Raw genomic sequence first — 27,649 nt, forward strand, 5'->3', positions numbered from 1 at the left:
AATTCCTCCGCCTCTACCTCATCTGCTCCCAGGAGGACTGATTCCATTGTAGAACATCCCAGATGGCCTCCTTCTTCAAAAACCTCAATTTCCCCTTCCATGTGGTCAACGATATCCTCCAGCACATCTCCTCCATTTCCCGCACCTGTGCCCTTGAACCCCACCCCTCCAACTACAACAAGGACAGAATCTCACCTTCCACCCTACCAACCTCTGGATACACCGCATCATCCTCCGCCATTTCCGTCACCTACAAACAGACCCCACCAGAGATATATTTCCCTCCCCACCCCATCTGCATTTCAGAGAGACCATTCCCTTCACGACTCCCTTATCAGGTCCATGGCCCCATCAACCCACTGTCCCTTCCTGGCACCTTCCCCTGCCATTGCAAGAAGTGCAAAACCTGTGCCCATACCTCCCCCCTCACCTCCGTCAAAAGCCCCATAGGATACTTCCACATCAGACAGAAATTTACCTGTACTTCCACACACACCATCTATTGCATCTGTTGCACCCAATGTGGTCTCCTCTACATTGGAGAGACAGGACACCAACTTACCGATCATTTCAGAGAACTTCTCTGGGACACCCATACCAACCAAACTCACCACCCCATGGCTGAACACTTTAACTCCCCCTCCCACTCTGCCAAGGACATGCAGGTCCTGGGCCTCCACCTTCGCCAAACCCAAACACCCCACCTGGAGGAAGACGCCTCATCTTCCGTTTTGGGACCCTCCAACTACACAGGATCAATGTGGATTTCACCAGTTTCCCCATTTCTCCTGACCTCACTTTATCCCAGTACCAACCTCCTAACTCAGCATTGCCCTCTTGAATGGTCCTACCTGTCCATCTTCCTTCCCCCATCTGCTCCACCCTCCTTTCTGACCTATCACTATCCCCTGCTTCATCTACCTATCGCATTTCCAGCTACCTTCCCGCCAGCCCCAATTCCCTCCCATTTATCTCTCAACCCCTTAGCCCACAAGTCTCATTCCTCATGAAGGCCTTATGTCCAAAACATCGACTCTCCTGCTCTTCGGATGCTGTGCTTTTCCAGAATCATACTCTTCGATGCTGATCTGGGTATTCAGAAATGATTACAATAATGCAATATTGAAACTGTCTCAATGTTAACTGTCTCGTCCAGTTCTTTAAAATAGGTTTGACCTCCAAAGCTAAATCAATTCCTCATACTCAGAGACAGTGGAATGCTGATGTACATTATTCAAGAGACCAAAATGTTATGTTCTTATTGGAAAGCATGGCGAGTCTTCAGATTCCGAGCCAAAGATAAAAATAACAATTTCTTACAACATAGAATAAATAAATTGGTTTAATAAACCATGTATATGCAGGCTAAATATAACCTTAATTAAGAAAACCAAAGAGCTGCAGATATTGGAAATCAAAAACAAAGACAGGAATTGCTGGGAAAACTCAGCAGGTCTGGTAGCATCTGTGGAGAGACAGCAGTTAATATTTCGGGTCTAATGATCCTTCTTCAGAACAGGCTCAGAACTATCCTGAAGAAGTGTCTCTGGAACTGAAACATTAACTCTGCTTTCTCTCCGCAGATGCTGCCAAACCCGCTGGGTTTTCCCATCAATTTCTGATTTTGTTAGATATAACCTTAATTGGTGAAAGTAGGAACTCTGCAAATATTAGCATCTTTTGAGCGGTTATTCTTTGTTTTGAATCACTGAATATTCACCATTGGCAGCCAAATTCAAGTAATATTTTGTTTGAACATGTTGTGACTGTCCACATTTTAAAAAGGCAGAAGTTCCCTTTTTCTTTGTTTTTAATGACAATGTGTGACTGAGCCATCCAGATCTGAGATTTTCAGATTCAAATAATAGTCTAAGCTGAGAGAACTAATAATCTTCAGGATACATGAAGAGCAATTGCAGTAAGGACAAGGATAGTAAGAGGCATTTGAGTACATTTCTATATGGAGATTACTTCTGAAAACACACGTGTGCAAGTAGTACAGAATTGGACACAGTCGTAATGCATTTTGGCATTAAATAAGTTGTGCTGACAATTGGTAGATAAGGTGATACATAATGAATGGAAACTGAGGTAAAGCACTGAGGATGCCCCAAAAACGGAACTCAATGCCTTAAGGGCAGGTTGAAGAGAAAACACTCAGAAGTAAGAATTCGCATGAACACAATCAATAGATAGAAAAAGGCTACAAAAAGAGACAGATAGTTCCCATTGTACTGGACAGAGATTTTAATATTGGATAATACTCGAATTATGGCACAATCCTAATGCTGTACACGATGCGCATGTCTAATGAGGCCAGTTGGAGAACCGTTGCAAATTGATGTATTGGCCTCATTTACTTTCTACTAGAGTTCTGAAGGTGCACTAATGAATGTGGATATCAGATCAGCATAGGATTGGTTCAGTCCTGAATGCTTCTATAGTCGGCCACTTGAGATACTTCTTTGCTTTTTTGTAACATTAAGATTGGCCAGTTTAGTGAAATAAAACAGGGCTAACAGCAGATGAAAATTTAAAGAAAAAAATGATCCATCTCTCAAAACAGGAAGTACGTGCAGTTAAACAAGTAGAAAGCTAAAAGCCACGCCAATTCAATGTTTAATAATAAAAGCAGGCATGTTTTATGCTTACCATTTTTGCTGATGTCTAGTTCCCTTAGATTCACCAGGCTGGCAATGGTGGTGGGCAGATTAGAAAGATCATTGTCTGGAACACTTAGTTTACGGAGAGCTTGGCAGTTGAACAATTGCTGTAATATTGAGAATCAAATTAGAAGGCAAATGTTTCCCTTCCTCTGCTCTTTAAAGAAACATTCCATCATCACTGGACTTCATAACATGTGAATCATCTTGATTGTAATTTTAAAGTGAGACTATAGCATAATTCAGTGGTATTGTTTTCATTCCTTATGCGCTACATGAGAGATGAAGATTATTCAATCATGTATTCTTCTACTTCTACTGTTTTGAGTATAGAAATAAAATCTAGAGAGCAGCTTGTTTGATGTTGTAATATCAGACATAATATTAGTATAACATTCTTTCAAGCCATCATGTCACATCTTATTTAAAATGGAATGAGAACTCTTGTGAATAAAGAAGAATTAATGAAGGGAGATACATAGTATAAGCTTGAATTTATCATTTGATTGTATATCTCAAAGTGAATACTCATAATACCTACTTTGAAATCATGTAACTATGATCATGTGATTGATAAATGACACCAATTTTGCATACTGATTACAAGGTCCACATTTTAATAATTGTAAATAATCAGTGTTCTATGACAAATGCAAAGTACTGCAGATGCTGGAGATCTGAAAAAAAAAACAAAGTGCTGGATAAACTCAGTAGGTCTGACTACATCTGTGGAAAGAAAAACAGAGTTAGTGTTGTGAGGTTGGTTGAGGGAGAAATGTCGCCTAAGAAACCCTGCCCTAACAAGATCCACATCTGACCGTATTCTTCCAGAATACATAACAGATAACTTCCTAATTATAGAATTTACTTACATTTAACAAAAAAGATTAGTGTCCTGGCCTCAGTCATTTCTGCTGGTGTCCCATTTCAGCTAACTATCATATTTTCTTTAAAAAAGATATTTTTATTCCATCCTAAATGAACTGTTTCCAATGGTTTTTAAGAATGTTGGAATATAGATATTAAACATAAGAGATTTAGTACAGAAATCAGAAGAAACAAAGGATCATGAAGATGTTGATTGCAACACAGATTGAAACAAACACCATGGACAGTAAATTACAGGGTGTGCGCGCATGCACACACTGGGGAGGTGGTGGTAGGCAGAATGCTAACTCCCCTGGAAGGAAAGTCCACATGATTTGACAGGTCAGGAAGAAAACCACCCTGCAGCCAATATACTGCGGATGGTCTAGTGCTGGAACATTGGACTTCTGCCAGCTGTGGGCCAATATGGTAGGCTATTATCAGTCCCAGCAGCACGACAGCTCAGCAGCAGCTCAGATACTGCATGAACTGCAGGAAAGCCAATGAAGTGACCTGTACGGATCCTGGAGTAAAGTAACAAAGAATATTGGAAAAGGATGCATTTGCCCCACTTGGGCAAGAAGGGGAGGTGCTTGGGAAGTGGGTTTTGCAGTATAGGTGGGTGAGAAGGAAGTACTAACTTTTCACAAGATGCCCCCTTTAATAAGTTTCTAAAAAAGCTCAACTGATCTTGAGTTATTTATGCAAATCTGGTGATGAGCTGCTGATTTTGGAACTTGCCCACTATCCATACGATGGGGTGAACTAGCCACCCAAATACTTTTACATGCACCCATGCCCATAAAACACAGCTGGTGAGGGCACATAATGACCAGCCCCACAATTTAGTGCTAGATAAAAGCTGCGAAGAGAAAATAATATTGAGGCCTTTTATTTTATTTATTCACGGGATGTGGGTGTCACTGCCCAGAGGGCAGTTAAGAGTATCGCTGTGGGTCTGGAGTCACATATAGGCTAAACTAGGTAATGATGGTAATTTTTTTACAGCTGGCCCTTCAAGGAGTCTCAACCTAAAGAGACTTGTCTTTCTCTCTCAAGCCTTAACAATGATTGCCTCTATCAGTGAGATGCCAACTCTCTAAGAGGGCAAGAAATTCAGAAAGGTAACCCAGCAGGAGCCTTTTAATTGAATGTTATAATTAAAATTCCTTCCATGGCCCTGTTATGCCCAACAGGGGCTTCGAGCCTGTACTTGATCGCAGCTGGAAAGTTTTGATCAAAAATGAAAACACCATTTGGAAACAAACCTGATTATGTACATTACAGTAAAAATATAAAAGAATTCATGGAAAGTGTATGGAAAATAGATTAGAGTAGATCACTCCAATTGGAGCTGGCAACTGTATTTCAAAATTGACCAAATTGCTTCTTCGTTTCTTTTGATGAAATGGAAATTGACTTCTCCTTTGTACTACTTCTAAAACCTATGTGACTCTCTTATGTCGGGGTGATTGAGAACATGCAATGCAAAGGCATTGTAAAGCATCAGCATGATCTTACATTTAAATTTATCTGATTTAGCAACACAAATCAGCATCCCATTGGATTTGGTTATCACTGTCTCACTGTGTTTAATCTTGACAAGTGGTAAGTCAACTGACACCTCTAGGTTGATTTTAAAATTTCTCTTAGCAAAATCTGTCCCCTTCATGTGACTACACATTTATCTTATTTTTATTCTGCATTGAATCCCTTCTGTTTTCCAGTCTTGAATACCATTTGCCAATGTGTACTACTGTTTTGCCAGTGCTAGGCCCTGCTGTGGTTTGAGGCTATGTCAGTACTATGATTAGGCAATATTAATGTTAATAAGCTGGAAGAAGAACTGTGAGGAAAAGACAGATGCACTTCAGTGTGTTTTGGACAAGTTGAAAGTGGGCAAATACACGTCAGGTACAGTACAATATGGATAAATGTGAGGTTATTCACATAGTAGCAAAAACAGGAAGTCAGATTATTATCTAAGTGATATAACTTGAGAGAGGGGATTGTGCAATAAGCCCTGGGTATCTTTGTAGATCAGTCACTTAAGGGAAACCTGCAGGTGTAGCTGGTGGTAAAGATGGTAAATGATATGCTGTCCTCCTGAGCAAGAAAATTTGAGAATAGGAGCAGGGATGTCTTGCTGCAGATTTATAGGATTGGGATGAGTGGAATAGTTTGTAAAAGTTTGGCTCCTTATTTGAGGAAGGATGTTTCTGCTATAGACTAAGTGCAGACAACATTTACCAGACTGATCTAGGATGATGGGACTGACATATAGTTGAATCAATCAGAATTATACTAGGCAAAAGTGAGGACTGCAGATGCTGGAGATTAGCATCGAAGTTGCGGTGCTGGAAAAGGTCAGGTCAGGTAGTACCCGAGGAGCAAGAAAATTGACATTTCAAAGAATTCCTGATGAAAGGCTTTCGCCTGAAACATCGATTTTCCTGCTCCTCGGATGCTGCCTGACCTGCTGTGCTTTTCGAGCACCACACACTCACCGGATTGTATTCACCGGAGTTCAGATGAATGAGGAGATATCTCATAGAAACCTATACAATTCTAACAAGATGAGACGGGGTTGATGCTTTTAGGATCTTCTCAAGGGCGGCACAGTGGCACAGTGGCTAGCACTGCTGTTTCACAGTGACAGAGACCTGGGTTCAATTCCAGCCTCAGGCAACTGTCTGTGTGGAGTTTGCACATTCTCCCCGTGTCTGCGTGGGTTTCCTCCGGGTGCTCCGGTTTCCTCCCACAGTCCAAAAATGTGCAGGTTAGGTGAATTGGCCATGCTAAAATTGCCCGTAGTATTATGTGAAGGGGTAAATGTAGATGAATGGGTCTGGGTGGGTTGCTCTTTGGAGGGTCGGTGTGGACTTGTTGGGCCGAAGGACCTGTTTCCACACTGTAAGTAATCTAATCTAATATAGTGGGGAAGTCCAACCAGGGGTAGGTCTAAGGATATTGAGTAGAACATTTATGACTGAAATAAAGATAAATTGCTTCACCCAGAGAGTGGTAACCCTGTGGATTCATGACCACAGAAAGCAGTAGTGACCAAAGATTTTAAGAAGGAGTTGAATATAGCATTTAACAGTTAAAAGATCAAAGAATATAGGGGACTAGCTGGAACGGTCTGTTGAGTTGGATGATTATCCTTGGTTATAATGAATGATGGAGCAGTCTCAAAAGAGCAGAAGGGCTGATTCCTACTCCTATTTTGTATGTTTCTACATTTGAGGCATATCGTAGCCACAGTTGCACATATTGTACATTTCAAGCGTATTGGTTCTTGTTGGGGCAAAGAAGAATCTGAAAAAGAATCAGTCTCTTTAATGCTAAACATCTTACCATCATTTGGTGAAAGAGGAGAAATCAATCTTATTTTTAGATTTATTAACAAAGTGAAACATTATAAGTATATACCTTCTAACTTTCAAATATATGCCAATGTCAAAAGCCAATTAAATGATCAACTTAACATATTTACTTAAGAATCATCCCTTAAAGGGACATTTTCATGGGAAAAAGAGTTTACACAAAATTCTGAAAACATAACTCCCAGGGCTGATGATGCACTCTTTCCCCACTTCATGCAGAAGACTTCAAGTACACCAGTGAACATTCTGGGCAACCTGTCCAAGGAAATATGGGCATGAATGCAATCACAGAAGAAGAATAGACTGTCAATAAGAGGACCTCCTCAATGGCACACTGCCTAGGTCTGTTAATATCCACTTTGGTTAGTTCAGAGCAGACCCATAAGTAAGTTTCCTGTATTCCTTTATGCTGTTTTGTACAAATGAGAAACAAATTAACAAATTAAAAGTCCTTTCACAGGGTATTCTTAAAAAAACCCCTAAACTTTAAAGGTAAAGTTCCAATTAAAATACCAGTTCCTGTGTTACCCTTTAGTCACAGATAAACACTTGGAGGTTGGGTTAGATTACTCATAGTATTTTCATAAATGGCCCTTCACAGCCTGCAGAGGTGGGAATCAACCATATCATAAATACAAGGTGGATTTCATTTCAGATCTCCAAGATGAGATGTCAATCGTTCATTCAATGCAATATCCCATTGTCTTATGAATTACTTTAAAAGGAGGCATTAAATTGTGAAACCTCAACTACGTACACTTCGTAGTTTCGTCTCTTCCTACCTTGGGAAGCTCCTCTATTTGATTAGCATCTAAGTAGAGCTCTTCCAAAGATCGTTCAAAATTGAAAATCTCCTTTGGTACATGTTGAAGGCTGCAGTGGGAATAATCCAATACTGAGATGACCTCTTCTTCACCCCGGAAACATCGACAGGGCACCAGGCGGCCAATAAGTTTTCTCTTTGTTGTCATCTCCAGACACTGCACTGCAATGACACAGAAATAGATACTAGTGAATGTATTTTTTTAAAAAGTATGATTAAAATGTTAACACATTTCTGACAAAATCTAAACACAAGCACTGAGACATTTCCTCTCAGCATTTTCCATCATTTCTTGAAGGTGGTGGAATGTCCAGGAGGCAATTCTCATGTTGTTGCATTCATCTGGTACTGTTCTAAATGAACATTGCTTGTATGATGATAAAGAATGATTGGGGGGGACATGCTATTCAATCATTAGCCAAGTTTAGGATATGGTGTGGCAATGAATGGACTACTGAAGGTGGAAAGCATCAATGCTTTTCATTGTATATAGTCAAAACTTTAAATCCAATCTAATACATTTGTAATCTTGATTTTTAACTTTTATTTAAACTAGAAGTGAATGGTGTTTTAAGTTAACATCAGTGAAGTGATGTGGTTCCATATTACTACTAATCTTTGTGAGAACAAATGTTTTTCCTAATATCACTTCTAGCTCTAATTTTAAAGTTTGTGGGCTTGGATTTCCCAATCAGAAGGAAATAGTTTATTCCATCTGTTCTGCTAATTCTTTTTGGTCATCTTAAACACTTCAATTTGATCACCTGTTAATATTCTATACAGAAAAGAACACAAGCCTAGTCTATGGACAAAAACAAAACACCTGCGGATGCTGGAAATCTGAAATAAAGATAAAAAGCACTGGAGAAATTCAGGTGTACCAGAATTTTGAAGAAAGAAGGAGACTTAATGTTTCATAATCAATATGACCTCTTTGGAACTGAGATCAGAGGTAAAGAAATGCCTTGTGCTGTAAAGAAACATGGGAGTGTAGAACTGAAGGGATGACCAGGGGAATATTAGAGGATGATGGAGATTCGAGATCACAGTTGCCACATAACAAAAGCCCAAGTAAATGTGACAGTTGTTGAAAAGTGAGTTAGATCCAAATTAAGTGTTAATAGCAGAAACTATGTCAGCTTTGCTCAAGCAAAACTAAGAAATCAAAAAGCTTTAAGAACAAACTGTAAGCAGATAAGCTATAAATATTTCTGATTTACTTACTGCTTACCAATCAGCCCTCTCCCTTCGAGCCTCTAACTATGCAGTAGAACAAGACTACCACGGTTTTCCTGTGATGTCACTCCTTGTTTCTTCCCAACAAGCCTCTTCTAGACTCTTCTAGCCTCTTCTAGACTCTTCTAGACTCTTCTAGCCTCTTCAAGCCTCTTCTAGCCAAGACTCTAAAGGTAAAGTCATTGTGGTCTTACCTCTCATTAGAGTGAGGTGGCTGATGGTGGTTTAATCTAAGAGTCACCATGTCTCAGGCAAGGAGAAGGTTGAGAAGGAGAGTCCTTCATGGTAACCTCAGCTGCTTTTGGGAATTGAATCCATACAGTTTGTGCCTGCCTGCATTGCAATCCAGTCATCCAAACAACTGAACTAAGTGACCCCTAACTACCTACAGTTCAGACTAAAGTGCTTAAATGAGGTACAGTTTCCCCAGCTTGCACTGGGCTCCATTGTATCACTACCGCAGACCTAGGACAGAAAAGGGAGCATGACAGGAAGATGGTGCTTTAAAATCACAGCAAGAATCCTTCCAAAAATCTTAACACAACTCACAATGAGCCAAAAAGACATAAGATTTAGCCCTACATCTGAGTCCTGTTTCTCAATAGTGCAAAATTAGTCCAAAAATTCTGGAAATAAAGCACTGAGTTTTATGGGGTTTGCAAGAGTATAATGGGAAGCAGATCTGGGCTGAAAACGACTGAGAAATGGTAGAGTTATTAGAGTTCTTGTTAACATGGCATTCTCCAGAAGTGATGAAGGCAGAGATCAGCCCTCCTGCCCACATGCCAGTTCTACCATCAAAGAGATTTTTCTTGCTGCTGCTAGCTGTGGACTATAAGCCTTTTGCTTCTTGGGGACACCACCTAGTGAACCAGTAAGGCCTTCCGATAGGGCTTTTCTAATCAGGAACTCTCTAATCCAAGGAATGGCCTCCCAGAAGCAATAGCCACTTCTGCGGCAAACATAACCTGCGCTCTCCAGCAGTGTCACTCCTCATCATTAACCACAGTGACCCAAAATTGTGCATTTTCAGCAGTCCAGGAGCTAATGGGACTGAGATTGGCCAGAAGGTGGTGAAGGCAGATTCTCCCTACTTAAAGGGATGGGAGCCACGATGAAAGCTCATTGGCTGCACAATGGGCCTAATACCCAACTCAGGCTCCTTCAAATGACTATGGTAAGACTGTCCTAGCTTTCTGGTCCATTTTTGGAGCCATATCTGGCCTAACAAAATCCAGCCCTCAACAGAATCATCAGCATCAGTATTATAGCAAACAAACATGACCACATCCTGGCTCCAATCTTTTATCTAAATTGATTTCAACAAAAGGTTTAATTTGAAACATTAACTTATCTTTCATCTTTACAGTTGCCTGTTATGAAGCAAACATAGGAGGTTCTATAGTCTCCCAAAAGTAGAGGAACAAACTATAGGGAAATCACAGATGTGCAATGATAATAAAGTGGCTACTTTAATTATTTAAATATCAATTGGTGTGCTGTTAGATTAAAGTGTAAGGAGAGTGAGGAGTTTCTTAAGTGTGTTCAGGAAAAGTTCCTTGATCAGTGGATTCTCCATCCAACTAGAAAAGGGACATTATTGGATCTGCTGCTAGAGAATCAGCTGGACCAAGTGATTGTGGGGGACATTTGGTTAAGAGTATTCATTATTAACAGTACATTTAGCTTAGTATTGAAGCAGCACACCGAACAACCAGAAGTGTAACATGTATTTTTTAAAAATTAGATTCCCTACAGTGTGAAAACCAGCCCTTCGGCCCAACAAGTCCACACTGACCCTCCAAAGAGCCAGACCCTCCTACCCAGACCCATTCCCCTACATTAACCCTGACTAATGCACCTAACCTACATATCCCTGAACACTAAGGGCAATTTAACTTGGCCAATTCACCTGACCTGCATATCTTTGGACTGTGGGAGGAAATCTGAGCACCCAGAGGAAACCCATGCAGACATGGGGAGATGTGCAAACTCCACACAAACAATCGCCCGAGACTGGAATCGAACCTGGGTCCCTGGTGCTGTGAGACAGCAGTGCTAACCACTGAGCCACCCTGTCACAAATGTTTCATGTTCAATATCAGTAGAAGCAATGTTTGTAGAGGTAAAGAGAATGAGGGTGAAAATTGGTAGGAAGTATGTAGAATAAAGGCTTACTATGCTTAGGATAAATAAGTGGCCTCATCCACATGACTTGTGTACAGTTTGCTGAAGGAAATGGCAGTGTTTTCTGTATTGCAATCTTCCCTACCCAAGGGGAGGTGTCAGAGACTTTTGGAGGAAGGTAAATGTTGCACCACTATTTAAGAAAATGTTCAAGGACATTTCTTCTGAGTACAGGTCAGTCAGTTCACTATCAAGATTGGTAAAAGTTTTAGAAATGTTCAAGAAAAATTATCAGCAGACTTTAATTATGGAGAACCAACAAATTTTTAGGCAAGTTGTGCTAGATTGATCTATCTGAATTTATTTGAAGTATCAGGAAAGTTTGATCAAAGAGAATGCAATGGATATTATCCATACGAATTTTAAGAAAGAATTTTGACAAAGTAACATACAAAAGGCTGATTAATGTATGATGTTCATAGAACAGGAGGGTTAATCAGCTTATATAAAAGAGTTGGCTTAAGGACAGAAACAGAGGGTTGTAGCTAATTCTTTTTTCAGATTGAAGAATGATAAACAGTGGTGTTCCCCAAGAGTCAGTGGTAAGACCACTGTCAGACATAAGATCAACCTACTTCTTTCCAATTTATATATTTATACATTAAATTAAACATCTTTTCTTCATCTTTTAGTCTTGGTTTAAATTTTATTTGTGATTTGTAATGATTTTCTATTCAGATTCTTAACTGTAAATGGCTGTTTATTGAAGTGTTGGATAACAAGTGCTGTAACTATTTGTTCTGGTCGAGGGTGCATGCTTGCAATGAGAAGTTGCTGAATGGATCTGAAAATGGAGGACTGGAGAAGCCACTAATAGACTGCACCTGCTAAGTAACTGCCCTGATATTCAAGTCAGAATTGGAGCCATTCAGTTTCTCATCAGCACCTATGAGAATTGCAAACTGCGTATAAATACGACATTCCTAATGAAGGGCTTATGCCCAAAACATCAATTCTCCTGCTCCTTGGATGCTGCCTGATCTGCTGTGCTTTTCAAATGTCACACTTTCCCGACTGCGTATAAATGAGGTAAGAAGAGACACAATTCATAGGAATCAGATGTTTGCCAATAACAAGATTCTCATTTGAACATTGGAACCTTAAGAGGAAAACTGGGCTTTATTTTCTTGGTGAGAATCAGATTTTTCATTCTCATTGTATTTTCCAAAATTTCTCACCATTGCCCATGTCACTCATTTTTTGGGAATATTCCATCCACTGTGTACTACAGAATGTTATTTTTGAGATTAAGTTAGGTTAGAGAAGCTGGATTTGCTTTTCTGGGAGCTAAGGAGATTGGAGAACAGATTTTAAGTTCTCATATTATGATTGCTGTTACACAAAAGTCCTTTTACTCTGAAGTTATTAATTATTCCTACTATAATACACAACATCAAATCTAATACAGCCTGTTGCCTGCTCAATTCAAGAATATGTTCCAATAAACTAGCTCAAAATCATTCTTTGAACTCCTTAGCAAGATTACTATTATCAATCTGATTTCTTCAACTGATCCACAGATCAAAGTGACTGCCCTTTTCTTGTATACTTTTTCCTACATCGTAATTACTGTTCAAGAGCCAGTGACCTCATTCTTCTCCTTAACCTTATCTCCACCCAAAAGCATTTCTTCAATTTGATATCCTGAATCGCAGCCATCTCTAAGGCACCAATAGCATCACTGACTAACTGTGTTGCCCTTCCGTCTTTAGATAGCTTCTGATTTCTTCTTGAATGCCATTAACCACTCAATATTCAGAAGCTGATCATTGCCATCATGCAGCCACATCTCCATAATGGCTATTAGATTAAATTTATTCTCTTCTTGTGTACTTTGAATTCACTTACTTTGGTATGAACATGTAATTCAGATACAGAGCCTTTTTGTTTTTTGTTACCTTTGTAGCAACTAGTCCTGACTGATGGTATGTTGTTTGGTTTTATCTCTCAGTCCCTTCCTGCCATTCTCCAAACTTCATTTTCAAGATGATTTAGTTCTCCTGCCTTGGTTCCCTTTGTTGTTACATTTTACCTAGCTTGAGTCTTCACACTCTTTTTTACTTTAAAGCTGTCTCTACTTGCCCAATTATGCAGCTTGCAAGAATACCACTTCTCGCATAGTTCAGGTGCAAGCCATCCCAATAATACTGACCCCATTTCTCCAATACTGATGCCAGTGTCCCTGAACCAGAGCCCACATCTCCCACGTTAGTCTTTAAGCCACTCATTCACTTTTCAATCTTATTAATCCTGTGCCAATTTGTATATGATCTTTGTAGAAATTCAGAGAATTTTACCATTGAGATTTGCTTTTCAAATTAGTACCTAACTTCTTATATTCCTCTTTCCTAGTTTTACAAATGTTATTGGTATTGACATTGGATCCTTCTCTCCCTATTATATGTCATTCTCCAGTTCAAAGCAGATATCCTGAACTCTGGCACAGGGCAGAAACAAAATGTACTGAATCCGTGCATGTTGTTGCAGAGAATAATATCAATACTCCTTAATATATTATGCCCTCACCTCTAAAATTGTTTCCTGTACCATCATGCAACGACCAGTGAGCTCCAGGCAGGCCCAGAAGTTCCTGGTCTTTGATTTGGAGCACAGAGAGGTGCTCACAGAAGATGCATTCTCCCTAAAGTGCACAGCCTCTGAACTTTCACTCTGTATGTGTAGGAAATAGAAATAACATGCTGGAAAAATTGTCTGCTCTTATTCTAAACTTTCCAAAATGATTGATTGTAAGAGGAAAAAGATACATTATCATGTTTATGGGAAATATCCATGGAAAACAATACTCTGCAAATGAATAACAGGGTTGCAAATCTGTAGTTTTGCTTAACTTTTGAGGCCATGCGAGGTTTGCATGACTTCATTTGATATGAATGACTCAATAAATAGATGAATAAATTGGCATTTTGAAAGACTTCACATCAAGCATGGAATGAGTGAGCATGCAGAATGGTATTTTCTTGCTGAAGATTTTACCTTCAACTGCACAAGACACAGTTTTGTAGCAGTTTAAAATACTATATGGAGTTACCACATCAGTCTCTAAAATCCAGTAAATGGTATCTAAAGCTTATCATTCACCACATGATTTTTTTTTTAAAAATGAGAGGTAGGATTTTCTGTTGTCTGGATCTTCAGCTCTTCAGTTGCTGAGAGCAGTCACTCAAAATTGATTTAACAAATGACCAAAGTTCCTCCAGCATTCTTGTTTTTATTATTGATTGAACACCAATTGGCCAATAGGAGACTCTCAAGCTTAGAGGGACAAAACAGATAAGAGGGAAGGTATCGCCACATTGATGCATCCTCTCAGCTAATTGCAAGACTTCTGAAAAAAAGTCTCAGCTGTCTGACCACTATTGCTGGAGGGAGGGAGCATAGGTTGGAGCAGAGAGGCCCTCAAAATCTTTCTGGAGCACTGATCCCTGGTCTACAGCTAGGCGTATGTCTCCAGAAAACTTGTGTTCCCAAAACTGCAGCGGGTGCATTGGCTGATTGAAAGATTTCAGGTTCCTTTGGTGAATGGCCCTCATTAGCCTCAACTTTCTTAACTCATTCTGCTGCTGGCAAGTAATTTGTGACAGGAGCATGTATTCCTCCAAATCAGAAGGTTGAATGTTCACATCGCAGCAGGATCATAGAGCTTTAATGGGATTTGTGACGCAAGTCCAAGCTCAAGTCCCACCTGCTTCAGGGGTGTGCCATAACATAACTGAACAAATTGATTAAAATTTTAAAATCTGCTTCTTGTAATCAAGTTGCCATTTTGTCCACAAGCTATTGTTCCCCAAAATTAGTCACAGAATGGTAGTGGCAGTAAACTAACATACCGGCTGTACTGTGAAACTACCTGCTCACCTGCTCCATTCCTACCTTCACAAATCTCTGAAAATCCTGGCTAACATTCTCCCATTACTAAAGGTACAGTAGAAATAACAAGGCAAGTTAAAACTTTTTAAAACTTAAATTATTTTAAAAGGCAGAAAACATTTGAAAATGGAATTGAAACAACCTACAATTATACTGCACCTGAAGTGTATAATTTAAAAATAATATACAGGAATAAAAACAGTTCAGAGATGTGATTGAAAGCTTGGTAAGACATAAAATGATAAGAGCAAAAAGGGAAAATAGCATCAATACATTTTTTTTAAATGGTGGAAAGTTATGCTTTGATAATTAAGATAGTGGCTTGGGGTTAATATTAATGTAATATTTCAACTCCTGGTGCTTCATTAATTTAAATGTTACATTAGTGCTTAATTCAGTGGTGCAGAGTTTGAAGTGAAACAAATCCACTAGGTTTAGGGAGATAATAATCTGGATTTTACAGCTGTAAAATTGTCAGCCATCACCATCATTACTTCTGAAACTGACAGTACTTTCTGGTCTCCTCACTTGCATGTTTAAACCCAGAAATCCTGAAGTTGACGTCAGCGATTCTTCACACCTCATGGTAGCACTTCACAGATGAAAATCTCAGAAATTCATTATGCTGAACACAAATCTGTATATTTTATGCAGTTAATCCCACTGTTTAAAGCCTTGAAAAAGTTATGTCAATTTGAATGAAATGGAACTGAAGTTTTGAACAGCATACCTAGACGTTGTTATTTATGGAAAATCTTATTGACCCTGAGAAACTAAATGCTACATTCGTGACATGTCAAATTCCTTTCTTAGGATTAAATGATCCATTGATTTTCAGAATAACTGTTAGAAAACTTAATTATCATTCAGCTTCTATTTTCTTGTATATGTAACAATTTTTGTTTGTGCTCTGTAAAATATTTGAAAAGTGAGGGATACCCCATGACATTCATTTTCTGGTTTTTGGAATTCTTGAATGTGATTGGTTACTTAGTTGACTTAATGCCATCCCTGTTTCAGGTCACCATAGATCTTCTATGGCCAACAATGAAATGCAATTAACCTCAGATGAGGCAAAATCCACGTGATAGATATCATTCAATATTTTGGGAAGTTTCCTTTTAAAGGTACTGTGAAGCTGCTTTCTATTTAGTATGTTATGGAGGTCCGGTGTTGGACTGGGGTGGACAAAGTTAAAAATCACACAACACCAGGTTATAGTCCTACAGGTTTATTTGGAAGCACTAGCTTCCAGAGTGCTGCTCCTCAAATAAAATTGTTGGACTATAACCTGGTGATGTGTGATTTTTAACTTTACATTTAATAGTTCGTGGAGTACTTCAAGGTAGTGCTTAGAATCATTTTTTTTTAAACAGGTCAATGAAAATACACAGGAATTTTGTTTTAACAAAATTTCTCAGAAATCATGTGACTTTAGATAATTGCTGGTCTTCTTTGCTTGAACTCACATCAGGAAAAAACACCTATTTTACAATCAGGTTTTATGGCTGTTTGGTTTAAACAATGTTTGCAACTTTGGAATACGCTGCAAGTTGTATCACCTATTTCTGAAGCACTGTTGTGGAAAATTTAGATTAAAACATGATTGTTCTGGAAGACTGTGACTGGAAGAACTCGTCAATATTGAATTTCCTGGCAGGATATGTCTGCCAAGAGCACCGAAAACCAGTACATGTTTAGTGACTTGGTAACATATGCAAGAATACCTGATTTGAAACATTGATGCCTTATATTTGTTACCAACAGAAATAACCACCCATAATTGGAAACTGATTTTATTTTCAAATGTGAATCTGCAGAGAGATTTTTTAAAACTATAATAGTGTGTGAATCTGCATGTGTTTTTGCCTATTAAAAGGGGCAAACATTTATATACTCAAATTACAAAATGTGTGCTAACCAATTCTGTATTTTCATTGGATAGGTTTTGTCTTATAGAGTCATAGTTATAAAGTCATAGTCATACAGCATGGAAACAGACCCTTCGGTCCAACCAGTCCATGCCGAAAAATCTCAAACAAAACTAGTTCCATCTGTCTGCTTGTAGCCTATATCGCTGCAAATCTTTTCTATTCATGGGTTTATCCAAATGTCTTTTAAACGTTGTAACTGTACTCACATCCACCACTTCCTCAATTCCACACATGAACCACCCTGTGTAAAAAAACCTCTTCTATCACCTTAAAAATGTGCCCCTGGTGTTGAAATTTCCCATCCTCGGGAAAAGACAACTACCATTAACCCTATATATACCCTTCATTATTTTACAAACTTCTATAAGGTCGCCTGTCAACCTCATATGCTCCAGTGAAAAAAGTCTCAGCCTATCTAGCCTTTCTTTATAACTCAAATCTTTCATATCCAGCAATATCCTGGTAAATCTCTTCTGAACCCTCCCAGCCTAATAATGTCCTTCCTATAACTGGGTGACCAAAACTGGTCACAGTATTCTAGAAGAGACCTTACCAATGTCCTGTACAACCTCAACATATCTTCCAAACTCACATACTCAAAGGACTGAGCAATGATCATTCTGTATGTACAAAAGAAACTTGGTTGATAGGTCTTTTTATTCTAAACCTGATAGTGAAAGCATACAATTGGCCATATCAAGATTAGGATTTAAGACTTTGAAATTGATATTGAGAATTATGTAGCATTGGAACTTAGAGAAATGAGTGCCCTCCTGCTATGTCTGTTGTAACAAAGTTCACTGGTGAATGAATGCACTTCAATTGTTGATTGTTTAAGGATTGAGCAACATTGTTAGACAAAGTAAAAAAAGAGGGTTTTTTTTACTGCAGCTAACTAATTGTTTTGAGTGAGTGTAACAAATCTAAGAATAGATATTCCTCCGTTCACTTTTTCAGTGAAGAGGTAGAAGTGAGCATATTGTTATACTCAAAGAAACTCTGGTCTAGCAATTTAGGCAACATGCATTAACGCTTTCACAGAGGACTCCAGGCACATGACCTAAACTTTAATGGTGAGGTCAAAGGCCTTGCAATGTTGCGCTCAATTTCAAAGAAGCTAACAAAAAGCCAGGCAGCAAAGAGGATGCCAACATTGACTGCAAGCAGTGAATCAGCCCTCAAGTAAGTAAAGCCAGGGGTTCAGAGAAAGGAAATCTAAAGGAGGGATCTCAGAGTGTGGGAAATGATTGGACACCGAGTGTCAGAAAAGGAAACAGGTCAAAAGCATCAGCTTCAATTGCTGACGGTTAGTCATGAGTCCTGAGGAACAAAAATGAGATACAAATGTCTTTTCTTCATGATATGCCCCACAACACATCTCTGGCTGCATATATCTGCCTGCCTGCTATGTGCTGTATTGGAGACTTAGGCCAGTTAGTACCCATAAAGTAAGTGTTGTAGGGCCAAACTTATAGACCACTGCTTCAGACTCTTGCCTATCATCTTTAAAAATGAGAAACAGAACAAAACACATCTCGGGCTCTCCAAAAATGGAGGAGGTGTCACATTCATAAGTGCCCTGCAAAAATATTTGCTCGAAACATTTTAAAACTGAAACAAGTATCCTTTCCCTGTCTTTGTATTTTACCAGGCTTGTTTCCATGGAGACACACTTGTAGATCCTGCATCAAGTGTGTTCTTTCTAATTCATTTGAAAAACAAATGTGCAGGCAGGAAAATTATTTTTGCCAGTCACATGAATTGGCAACCCACTTCACCATGCCCAATTTCTTTGTCCACTAGCCATTGACCTCAGTCAAAAATGGAGAAAAAAACTGCAGGCTTTCTTCACTAAAAGGAAATTAATGAGCTAATTGTTATTTTATGACAATCTTTATGAGAGCCTATGGATACATTGACTGTTTGGCTCATCTACTGGGTCACGAGATTCTTGAGTCACTGGCCAGGTGAGTATTGAGAAGGCTTCCCACTTCCTGATTCATGGTTTCTATAATGAGCATGTATTCCCTGAGTTGGACTGCAACCAAGAATAAAATTCTGCAGCTATCCTTTACATAAGTACTACGATCTGGATTTAAATTCAGATTTTAAAGTGAGGGACCCAAACCTAATGCTTTTGACACTGCAGCAAGAATGTTGCTGCTGAATCAGTGACTACTATCAGCTGGACAAAGTGATATTCACCTTTACTTATAACATGTTTTTATTTCCATCATTCTTCTTAAAGCTTAGTTTGAATTTGTTAACAGCCATAGTGCATTTTCAGGCAATTATGGTGTTTGTTTTCTTCTGGGTTTGGGGTGAAGATTGGTGTTGGGTCGCACACAATGTTTTGCCAAGGTTTTGCATTTTTCAAGTTAATAATACTGAATACTACCTACGTAAACTGGTATTAAATCTGAACATGTATCAACATGAAAAGGCATAATTGAAACAAACATATAAAACCTGAAGAATGGAAGAGGGCATTCTGGGAACAGCACCAAGTAATTTTAAAAATTAGATGTTCCCACCTCTGCGAAGCAACAACTCAGGATTATCTGCATGACAATCAGTAGAAATCGTCATGCAACAGACAGGGCATTGTGATCCAACAACCAGTTGATCAGATCTAAGCTCTACAGTTCTGCCACATTTACTCATGAATAGCGGTGGATAATTAAACAATTTAACAGGAGGGGGAGGCTCCACAAAAATCCCTTTCCTCAATCATTGGAGAAGCTTAACACATCAGTGCAAAGGACAAAGCCGAAGTATTTGCATCAATCTGCAGCCAGAATTACAGAGTGGATAATTCATCATGGCCATTCTCACGCTCCTATCATCACAGATGCCAGCTTCAGCCAATTTGATTCACTCCACATGATATCCAGAAACAACTGAAGACACTGGAGATTGTAAAAGCTGTGGAATCTGACAACATTTCAGTAATAACACAGAAGATTTGTGCTGCAGAATGAGCCATGCCGGTAGTCAAACTGATACGCAACAGTTACAGTGACATGTACCTGATGATTTAGAAATTGTGCAGGTAATTCTCTGCATAAAAAGCAGCACAAATCAAATGATGCTAATTAGCATCCTATTAATCTACTCTTGATCATGAGCAAAGTGATGGAAGGGATACTGACAGTGCTATTAAGTAGCTCTTGCAATGAAATAACCTGCACTCTGATGTTCAGTTTGAATTTTGCCAGGACCACTCAGCAGCTGATCTCATTTCAGTCTTGATCCAAACATGAACACAAGAGCTCAGCTCCAGAGGTGAGGTAACAGTGATTGTCCTTGATATCAAGGTGGCATTTGATGAAGGATGGTACCTTGGAACCCCCTAACAAAACCAGAGTCAATGGGAATCAGGGATATAATTTTCCACTAGTTGAAGCCAGACCTAGCAAAAGAAAGACGGTTGTAGCTCCTGCAGATCAATCATCTCAGCCCTAGTATCTCATCATAGGAGTTCCTTAGGGTAGCTTCTTACACTCAACCATCTTCAGCAGCTTTATAAATGACCTTTGCTGCATCAGAAGTGGAAACATCCACGGATGATCGCACTACTTGCAACTCTTCAGATAGTGAAGTAGTCTGTGTGCAACATTCCGACTGGGGCGGACAAGTGGAAAGTAATATTTGTGTTACACAAGTGCTAGACAATGACCATCACCAACAAAAGAAAATCTAACCATCTAATCCTTGGTGTTCAATGGCATTACTATTCACAATCTCCTTACTATCAACATCCTGTAGGTTACCATTGAACAGAAATTGAACTGGACTAGCAACACTGTGGATAAAAGTGCATTGCAGCAGCTGGGAATTTTGAGGTGAGGAATTCCTTAGTCTCCCTTATGCCTGTTCACCATCTTCATAGCACAAGTCAGCAGCATGACAGAATATTCTCCACTTGCTTGCATGCGTGCACTTAGAGTCATAGAATCATAGAGATGTACAGCATGGAAACAGACTTTTCAGTCCAACCCATCCATGCCAACCAGATATCCCAACCCAATCTAGTCCCTCCTGCCAGCACCTGGCTCATATCCCTCCAAACCCTTCCTATTCATACACCCATCCAAATGCCTTTTAAATGTTGCAATTGTACCACTTCCTCTGGCAGCTCATTCCATACACGTACCACCCTCTGCGTGACTTCTACAAATTCAAAAGCTGGCTGCTTGATTGGCACCACATCCACCATCTACAATTCTCACTCTCTTCACCAATGTATAAAGACAGTGTGCACCATCTCCAAGATGTATTGCAGCAACACACCAAGGCTCTTTTGATTGAATCTTCCAGAACTGAGACTTCACCACTCAGAAGTCCAAGGGCAGCAGATGCATGGGAACACCCAACAAATCCTCCTCCAAGTCACACTTTCCACTGGAACTCCCTTCTAAACAGCACTGTGTCCATCCACTCCAACAACGGCAGGGATTCAAATGCAAGTGGATGGAATATGTAAACTGGTCTGTTTTATTTCAAGAGCTTTTAAGGAACCTAAATAGAGCTGTGCAACCATAGAAAAGGAATGTTAGCAGTTTCATGGGATGTGAAAGGTTTACAGACATCATTGTGGGACTGAACTTTCTGGTTATGATGGACCCAAGCTTCTGATAACATTAATTGGTTTCAAGTCCATCTCAGAAATGCCTCTATGTATGAAGGTTCAGGTTTAATCTGATGAAATACAACAATCGATGTTCCCAGCGAAGAGCAAGTAGGACAGACACTTTCTTGAGAGCAGCAGTGCATCGAGCATAGGGAGAATTTTATATTTGTAGAAAAGGTAGCCTTACTCTATGACAATAACTAACACTTACTGACAGCTAAGGGCAAACACAAACTTGTGCAGCTCAAAAATCTGATAGTGTGCTCAGTGCCAAACAGTTCTGTCTGCATGGGGAGTTGAAATATAGTCAGGTGGATTAAGTGCTGAAAAGGTACCAACCATGTACAAAAACCTAATGATAGTGGAAGATTTATTGATGGACAATCGAAGAATGATTAAACCAAAATTGCATTAATGTTGCAAAGAGAAATACCACAGAAATGCCATATGAAACATCTTGAAACAGCTCAAAAATCAGTATGGTGGTCAGGCATTTCAAAAGACATAACCAAGTACATTTGGTCATTTGCCAAATTGCATGTCTTATAAAGGCAGGTGCCTACAGAGCCAAAAGTTGTCATCCAGAAATATGAAATGGCTATATATAGATTTTTAAAGGAAGATATAATTAGAACAAGTCAAATACAGGCAGGATCTGGGTTGTGAACATGTTCTGTTGTGGAATACAGTACGTTCATGAGTTAATTTACATGCAAGTAAGAACACAATACATGGCAATATAAAATAGACATTCACAAATACAAGGAAACATTTGCATGTCAGATTTTTAAAATTAACAAATATGTATTAAAATAACACAAACACAGTTCCTGTATTGGATCTGCAACATTGACGCAACTTTGGTATAATCATTCTTAGATCATACGATTAATAAATAAGTTAAGAGCATTTGTAAGTCAGATGTGCATAAATAAGGCACCCCAATATTATTCAAGATGGACTGAAGTGGCAAGATGTTTTTCAACCACAGCAAACTCAGTACTGGAAAGGATCTTTGTGATATATAGTTTCTTGGAAGAATTAATATTGTACAATGGACCTTAATTCATGAACAAAGATGACAAGAAATTCACTTTGGAGGCAATATTAACTGGACGGCAAATTCTCCACTCCACCCCCAGTGAAATAGAGAACTGGAAAGAACAGTGAAGACTGTAGAGTCACTGAGAAACCAAAGTGAGAATTAGCTCTACTCAGTTATACAACAACATCATTGAATAATGGGTACAAGGTTAAAAATTGATATGCAAAATTCAGAACACAGGCTGAAGTCAAAAATAACCTCTCAGGACTACAAGAAGGTAAATCATCTCGAGAAAAATCAGCACAAAGTTGGAAATCCTCTAGATAAAAGGCAAAAGCTGTATCAACCTTAAAGCAGGGTAGACAGTCTAATTAAGGGACAGGAAGTCAGAAGCTATGGGCATTATAAAAAAAAATTAGAATACCTGAACAAATGTTCAGGAGGATCCAAAAGACATTAATATGATGTTAAACGAGAGGTAAGACAAAGTATGATTATCACAGAATATGGGATGGCCATACTGCAGTAGCATTAGACAGTGAACACTATCACCCTCAAGTGAATCAGGTAAGGACACCAAGAGTTCAAGATCATCCTGGCTGGTGAGCTTCAGATTTTGAGGATAAGAAGAGATACGATAATAAGAATGAGTTTATAATTACAAATACAGTGTAAGTAAAAGAAAACCATTGGAATATTGTAGATCAAGTTGTCAGAAATCTCTTGGGGAAAGAGATGTTTTAAAATGAAATTCATGTAAATCACATTGTCAAATAATTCTGACATGAGTGAGAGCAAAGACACAAATCTTGACTGGACATGTGAAAATGTCTTGGACATATTACGAGAGGGCTACATTTGATAACCTGTAATGTGGACATGTAAATAAAGGAGTGTAACAGTAGGTAAGGCATTGAAGAGCCTTTCTTAATAACAAGGTGCAAGCAGCCTCAGGGTCAGTGTACGTGCAAACATTCACAGCCTAGGAGACTCCAGATTGGTATCTCAATGTTCAGGGAGCAGGGTTGACTTAAAACAAAACAAGACTTGGCCCATATGAGAACTGTAACTGATGTGCCAGTAGTGCTGTATTTATTTTTGTCCCTCATTCACATACACACACATATATTGATGCATAATCTCTCTGCTTGCAAAAGAAACATTCTTTTATCTGGAAAAATCTTTTGACATTTAAATAATTTGTATATTGCACATTTTATGGTCTTAGCATTTTTTGTAAGTGCTTTCGAATCAATTAATGACTTTTTAAGGGAAAATGGAGAAGCACAAAGCAAGATCCACTTAGAGAAAAGAGATAATGAATAGGTTTTTACTTTGTGTGATTTTAAGAAACAGGTAAACATAGGGCAGGACACCATTTGTGCCAGGGCATATTTTCCATTCACTTGATGTGTTCAGTGACTCATCTGCAAGATTTGCTTCCAATATTGCACTCCTTCCTTACACTGAACTGGACTATCAGTCTAGATTTTGTGCTGAAATCTCTTAAATAGGGTCATACAGGTTAAACCTTCCAACTTTCATAGTTTACTGACGCACCTGTGTTACAGTTTTTGCCCAGCTGCCAGCACTGTCACAGGTAATCAACTAGTATGTGATAAATTGCAAGAAAAATTTCTAATAGCACTTGGGAAAATCTCACCTTGAAGTTTTAGCTGATGAGTCGTTTTTTTAAGTTTAATCAGGTTAGGAGGGAATGTCCCAGATTTTTGCAGAGCTAGAATGACTTCGGAGTCATTAGGTTAATGGCAAATTAGTTTAAAGGATGAGTCAGTAGAGATAAAGGGGCAAACATTTAAAGGGATATGTACAAAATACTCACATTCCATTGAGAAACAATATTTTCAAGGGGAAGACCTTTCATCTATAGCTAAAACTTATGCAGTATCATACTTAAAAGGAAAAAAAAGAATAATTTCACGAAGATGGGTGACAGGTCAACAGATTGGAAATGATATTTTAAAATCCCAGAAGATTAATAAGGAGGGAAAAATTAGTATGAGAGAAATCTAACTAGAAATATAAAAATAGTTAAGTGTTTCTATAGCGACATACAAAGGAAAGAAAGTTAAGGTGAATGGTGATCACATAGAATGAGAATCTGGCACATTAATAATGGAAAATAAGGAGATGTCAGAGGAATTAAACATTGTCTTTATTGTAGAGAATGCAAATAACATCCACAAAATAGCTGTAATTCAGTAAAATGGAAGGGAAGCAGGACAAAGGACATTGAACTGAAGAAAATTAAATCACTAGGGAAATGGCACTGAGTAAGTTGGAGCTATGTGCTGACAAATCCCCAGCTCCTGATCCCAGCTCCTTTATCATAAGCTCTTAACAGAACTGATAAGTGAGGTAGGTGATATGTTGGCTCTGATGTTCCAAAGTTCCTTAGACTTGTGGAAGGTTCTATCAAATTGAAAAATAGAGAATGTGATTCCTTTATTTAAAAAGGGGAAGGTTGCACTGACAGAAAGCAGATGTTATATCCAGTAAGCTTAACATCTGTCATTGGGAAAAGCAATTATTAAAAACATAGAGTGCATATTATGGTTCAAAATAATTAGGCAGGGACAACATGGTTTTTATGAAATGGAAATCATGTTTAACCAATTTATTGGAGAAGTAAAGTCTATAAAGGTGAACATACTGTACTTAGATTTCCAGAAGGCTTTTGACAAGGTGCCACATCAAAGTTTACGACAGAAAATAAAGATTCCTGGTGGAGGGTAACATTTTGGCATAGAAAGAAGGTTGGCTAGCTAACAAGAAATATTGTTGATATAAATGGGTCATTTTCTGGTTGTCAAAATATAACAAATGATGTTCAAGAAGGATCAGTTCTGGGCCTCATGTTATTATAAACAAGTTAGATACAATGTTATCATTTATTGCAGGGTTTCCCAAACTGGGTGAGATTTTGGTGTGAACTCCAAAACAGCAATGACTGATATGGATGTCAGACTGATCTCTCTAAAATGCTTGCATTGCTTTCTGATGGAGAGTATGGCCTAATCAATTGCTTAGTGAGGTCCGTTTCCTGCTATGTGAGGAACCATGAAATAAATAAATGTTCATTTTGCCTACTTCTTCATTAACCATAAGACCATAAGACATAGGAAGTAAGGCCATTCGGCCCATCGAGTCCACTCCGCCATTCAATCATGGCTGATGGGCATTTCAACTCCACTTACCCGCATTCTCCCCGTAGCCCTTAATTTCTTGTGACATCAAGGATTTATCAATTTCTGCCTTGAAGACATTGAGCGTCCCAGCCTCCACTGCACTCTGTGGCAATGAATTCCACAGGCCCACCACTCTCTGGCTGAAGAAATGTCTCCGCATTTCTGTTCTGAATGTACCCCTTCTAATTCTAAGGCTGTGTCCACAGGTCCTAGTCTCCTCGCCTAACGGAAACAATTTCCTAGCGACCACCCTCTCCAAGCCATGTATTATCTTGTAAGTTTCTATTAGATCTCCCCTTAATCTTCTAAACTCCAATGAATACAATCCCAGGATCCTCAGCTGTTCCTCATATGTTAGACCTACCATTCCAGGGATCATCCATGTGAATCTCCGCTGGACATGCTCCAGTGCCAGTATGTCCTTCTTGAGGTGTGGGGACTAAAACTGGACACAGTACTCCAAATGGGGCCTAACCAGAGCTTTATAAAGTCTCAGTAGCACAACAGTGCTTTTATATTCCAACCCTCTTGAGATAATTGATAACATTGCATTCGCTTTCTTAATCACAGACTCAACCTGCATGTTTACCTTTAGAGAATCCTCAACTAGAACTCCCAGATCCCTCTGTACTTTGGCTTTATGAATTTTCTCACCGTTTAGAAAGTAGTCCTAACCTTCCCCCTGAGTAAATAAAGGGGAGGATGAAAGGGGGAATCAGGTGGTGAGGAAGGTTGTTAAAAGGAGAGGTGGGGGACAGACATGCGTAGGCTGTTAAAAAGGTGGAGGGAAGAATGGGTGGTGAAGAGATACAAGCTGGGTGAAGTAAAAAACAGAGATGGGTACAGTGAAGGGAGGGAGAGATTGGGGCAGTGACAGAAGGGAGATTTTAGGAACCAGCAACGGCAGAGTTTAGGGGATTTCCTGGAATTGTACCTTTAGCCGACATGCGCAATTTAAAAAAAAATCTAATGCAATCTCTGTTTTTACAGTAAGATCAGTAAGACAATGGTCTAAATCTTTGATCAGCAGCAATACCACAGTGGTTGCCATAGTCCATGAACTATTGTTATGCCTTACATTGTTATGCCTTTCCAGTTGGGAAATGCTGTTGGGATGGGATTTTGACCCAGCAATAGTGAAGAAATGGGTATATAGTACTAAGCTATGATGATGAGTAGACTTGGAGGGGAATTTCCATCTGCTGCCTCTGTCCTTCTAGGACATCACAGATTTGAAGCATGATGTCAAAGCAGCTTTGGTTAGTTGCTGGATTGTATCTTGTAGATGGTACTGCTGTATTGGTGTCAAAGGCGGTAATATTGAAGGTAATGGATGAGATGATAGTCAAGCAGGATACTTAGTCCCAGATGATATGGAGTTTGAGTCTTATTGGAGCTACACTTATCCAGGCACGTGGACAGTATTCCATCGCACTCCCAATTTGTAACTCTTAGATGTTGGCAGCTTTACACTTCTTGTGTGAATAAACAACATGGATGTTGCCTATAAATTCATTGCATTGATCCTGATGTCACATCAACCATTTGGGCTGTATGTGGAGAAAAATAGTTCAAGTCAGGGCTGGGAATGCACCTGATTGCCCCACATCCTTGAAGAATGCTGCGCAAGTCACTGAGGAAGTGGTTGGTTGTATATTGTGCCTCTCAGAAATGAAGATAATATTACAGTCTCACCGGTGAGACACTCATGAATTTCAGGCCCATTGTGACTCTAATTCGAATTGGTTCAGGAACCTCTCATATCCTTTTTAAGGGCT

General features: G+C 39.1%; 1 protein-coding gene across 13 annotated transcripts in view; it reads right to left on the reverse strand.

Moving 5' to 3' along the window:
• The window catches only part of lrrc7 (leucine rich repeat containing 7), a 688,069-nt gene that overhangs the window by 338,205 nt on the left and 322,215 nt on the right, over positions 1 to 27,649 (reverse strand). For 12 of the 13 annotated variants that reach the window (XM_087990651.1, XM_087990652.1, XM_087990653.1 and 9 more), the window contains 2 exons: positions 7,699 to 7,901; positions 2,653 to 2,770 (listed from right to left, as the gene is read on the reverse strand). In XM_087990651.1, coding sequence (XP_087846777.1) covers positions 2,653 to 2,770; positions 7,699 to 7,887 — 307 coding nt within the window. In that variant the 5' untranslated portion in view covers positions 7,888 to 7,901. Of the gene's footprint in view, positions 1 to 2,652; positions 2,771 to 7,698; positions 7,902 to 27,649 lie in introns of those variants that run through there. The other variant, XM_043699362.2, reaches the window with a different exon arrangement.

The sequence above is a fragment of the Chiloscyllium plagiosum genome, unplaced genomic scaffold (genome assembly GCF_037043375.1).
Source record: "Chiloscyllium plagiosum isolate Xiang-an unplaced genomic scaffold, Cpla_swu_hap1 HiC_scaffold_9, whole genome shotgun sequence".
Taxonomy (NCBI): Eukaryota; Metazoa; Chordata; class Chondrichthyes; order Orectolobiformes; family Hemiscylliidae; genus Chiloscyllium; species Chiloscyllium plagiosum.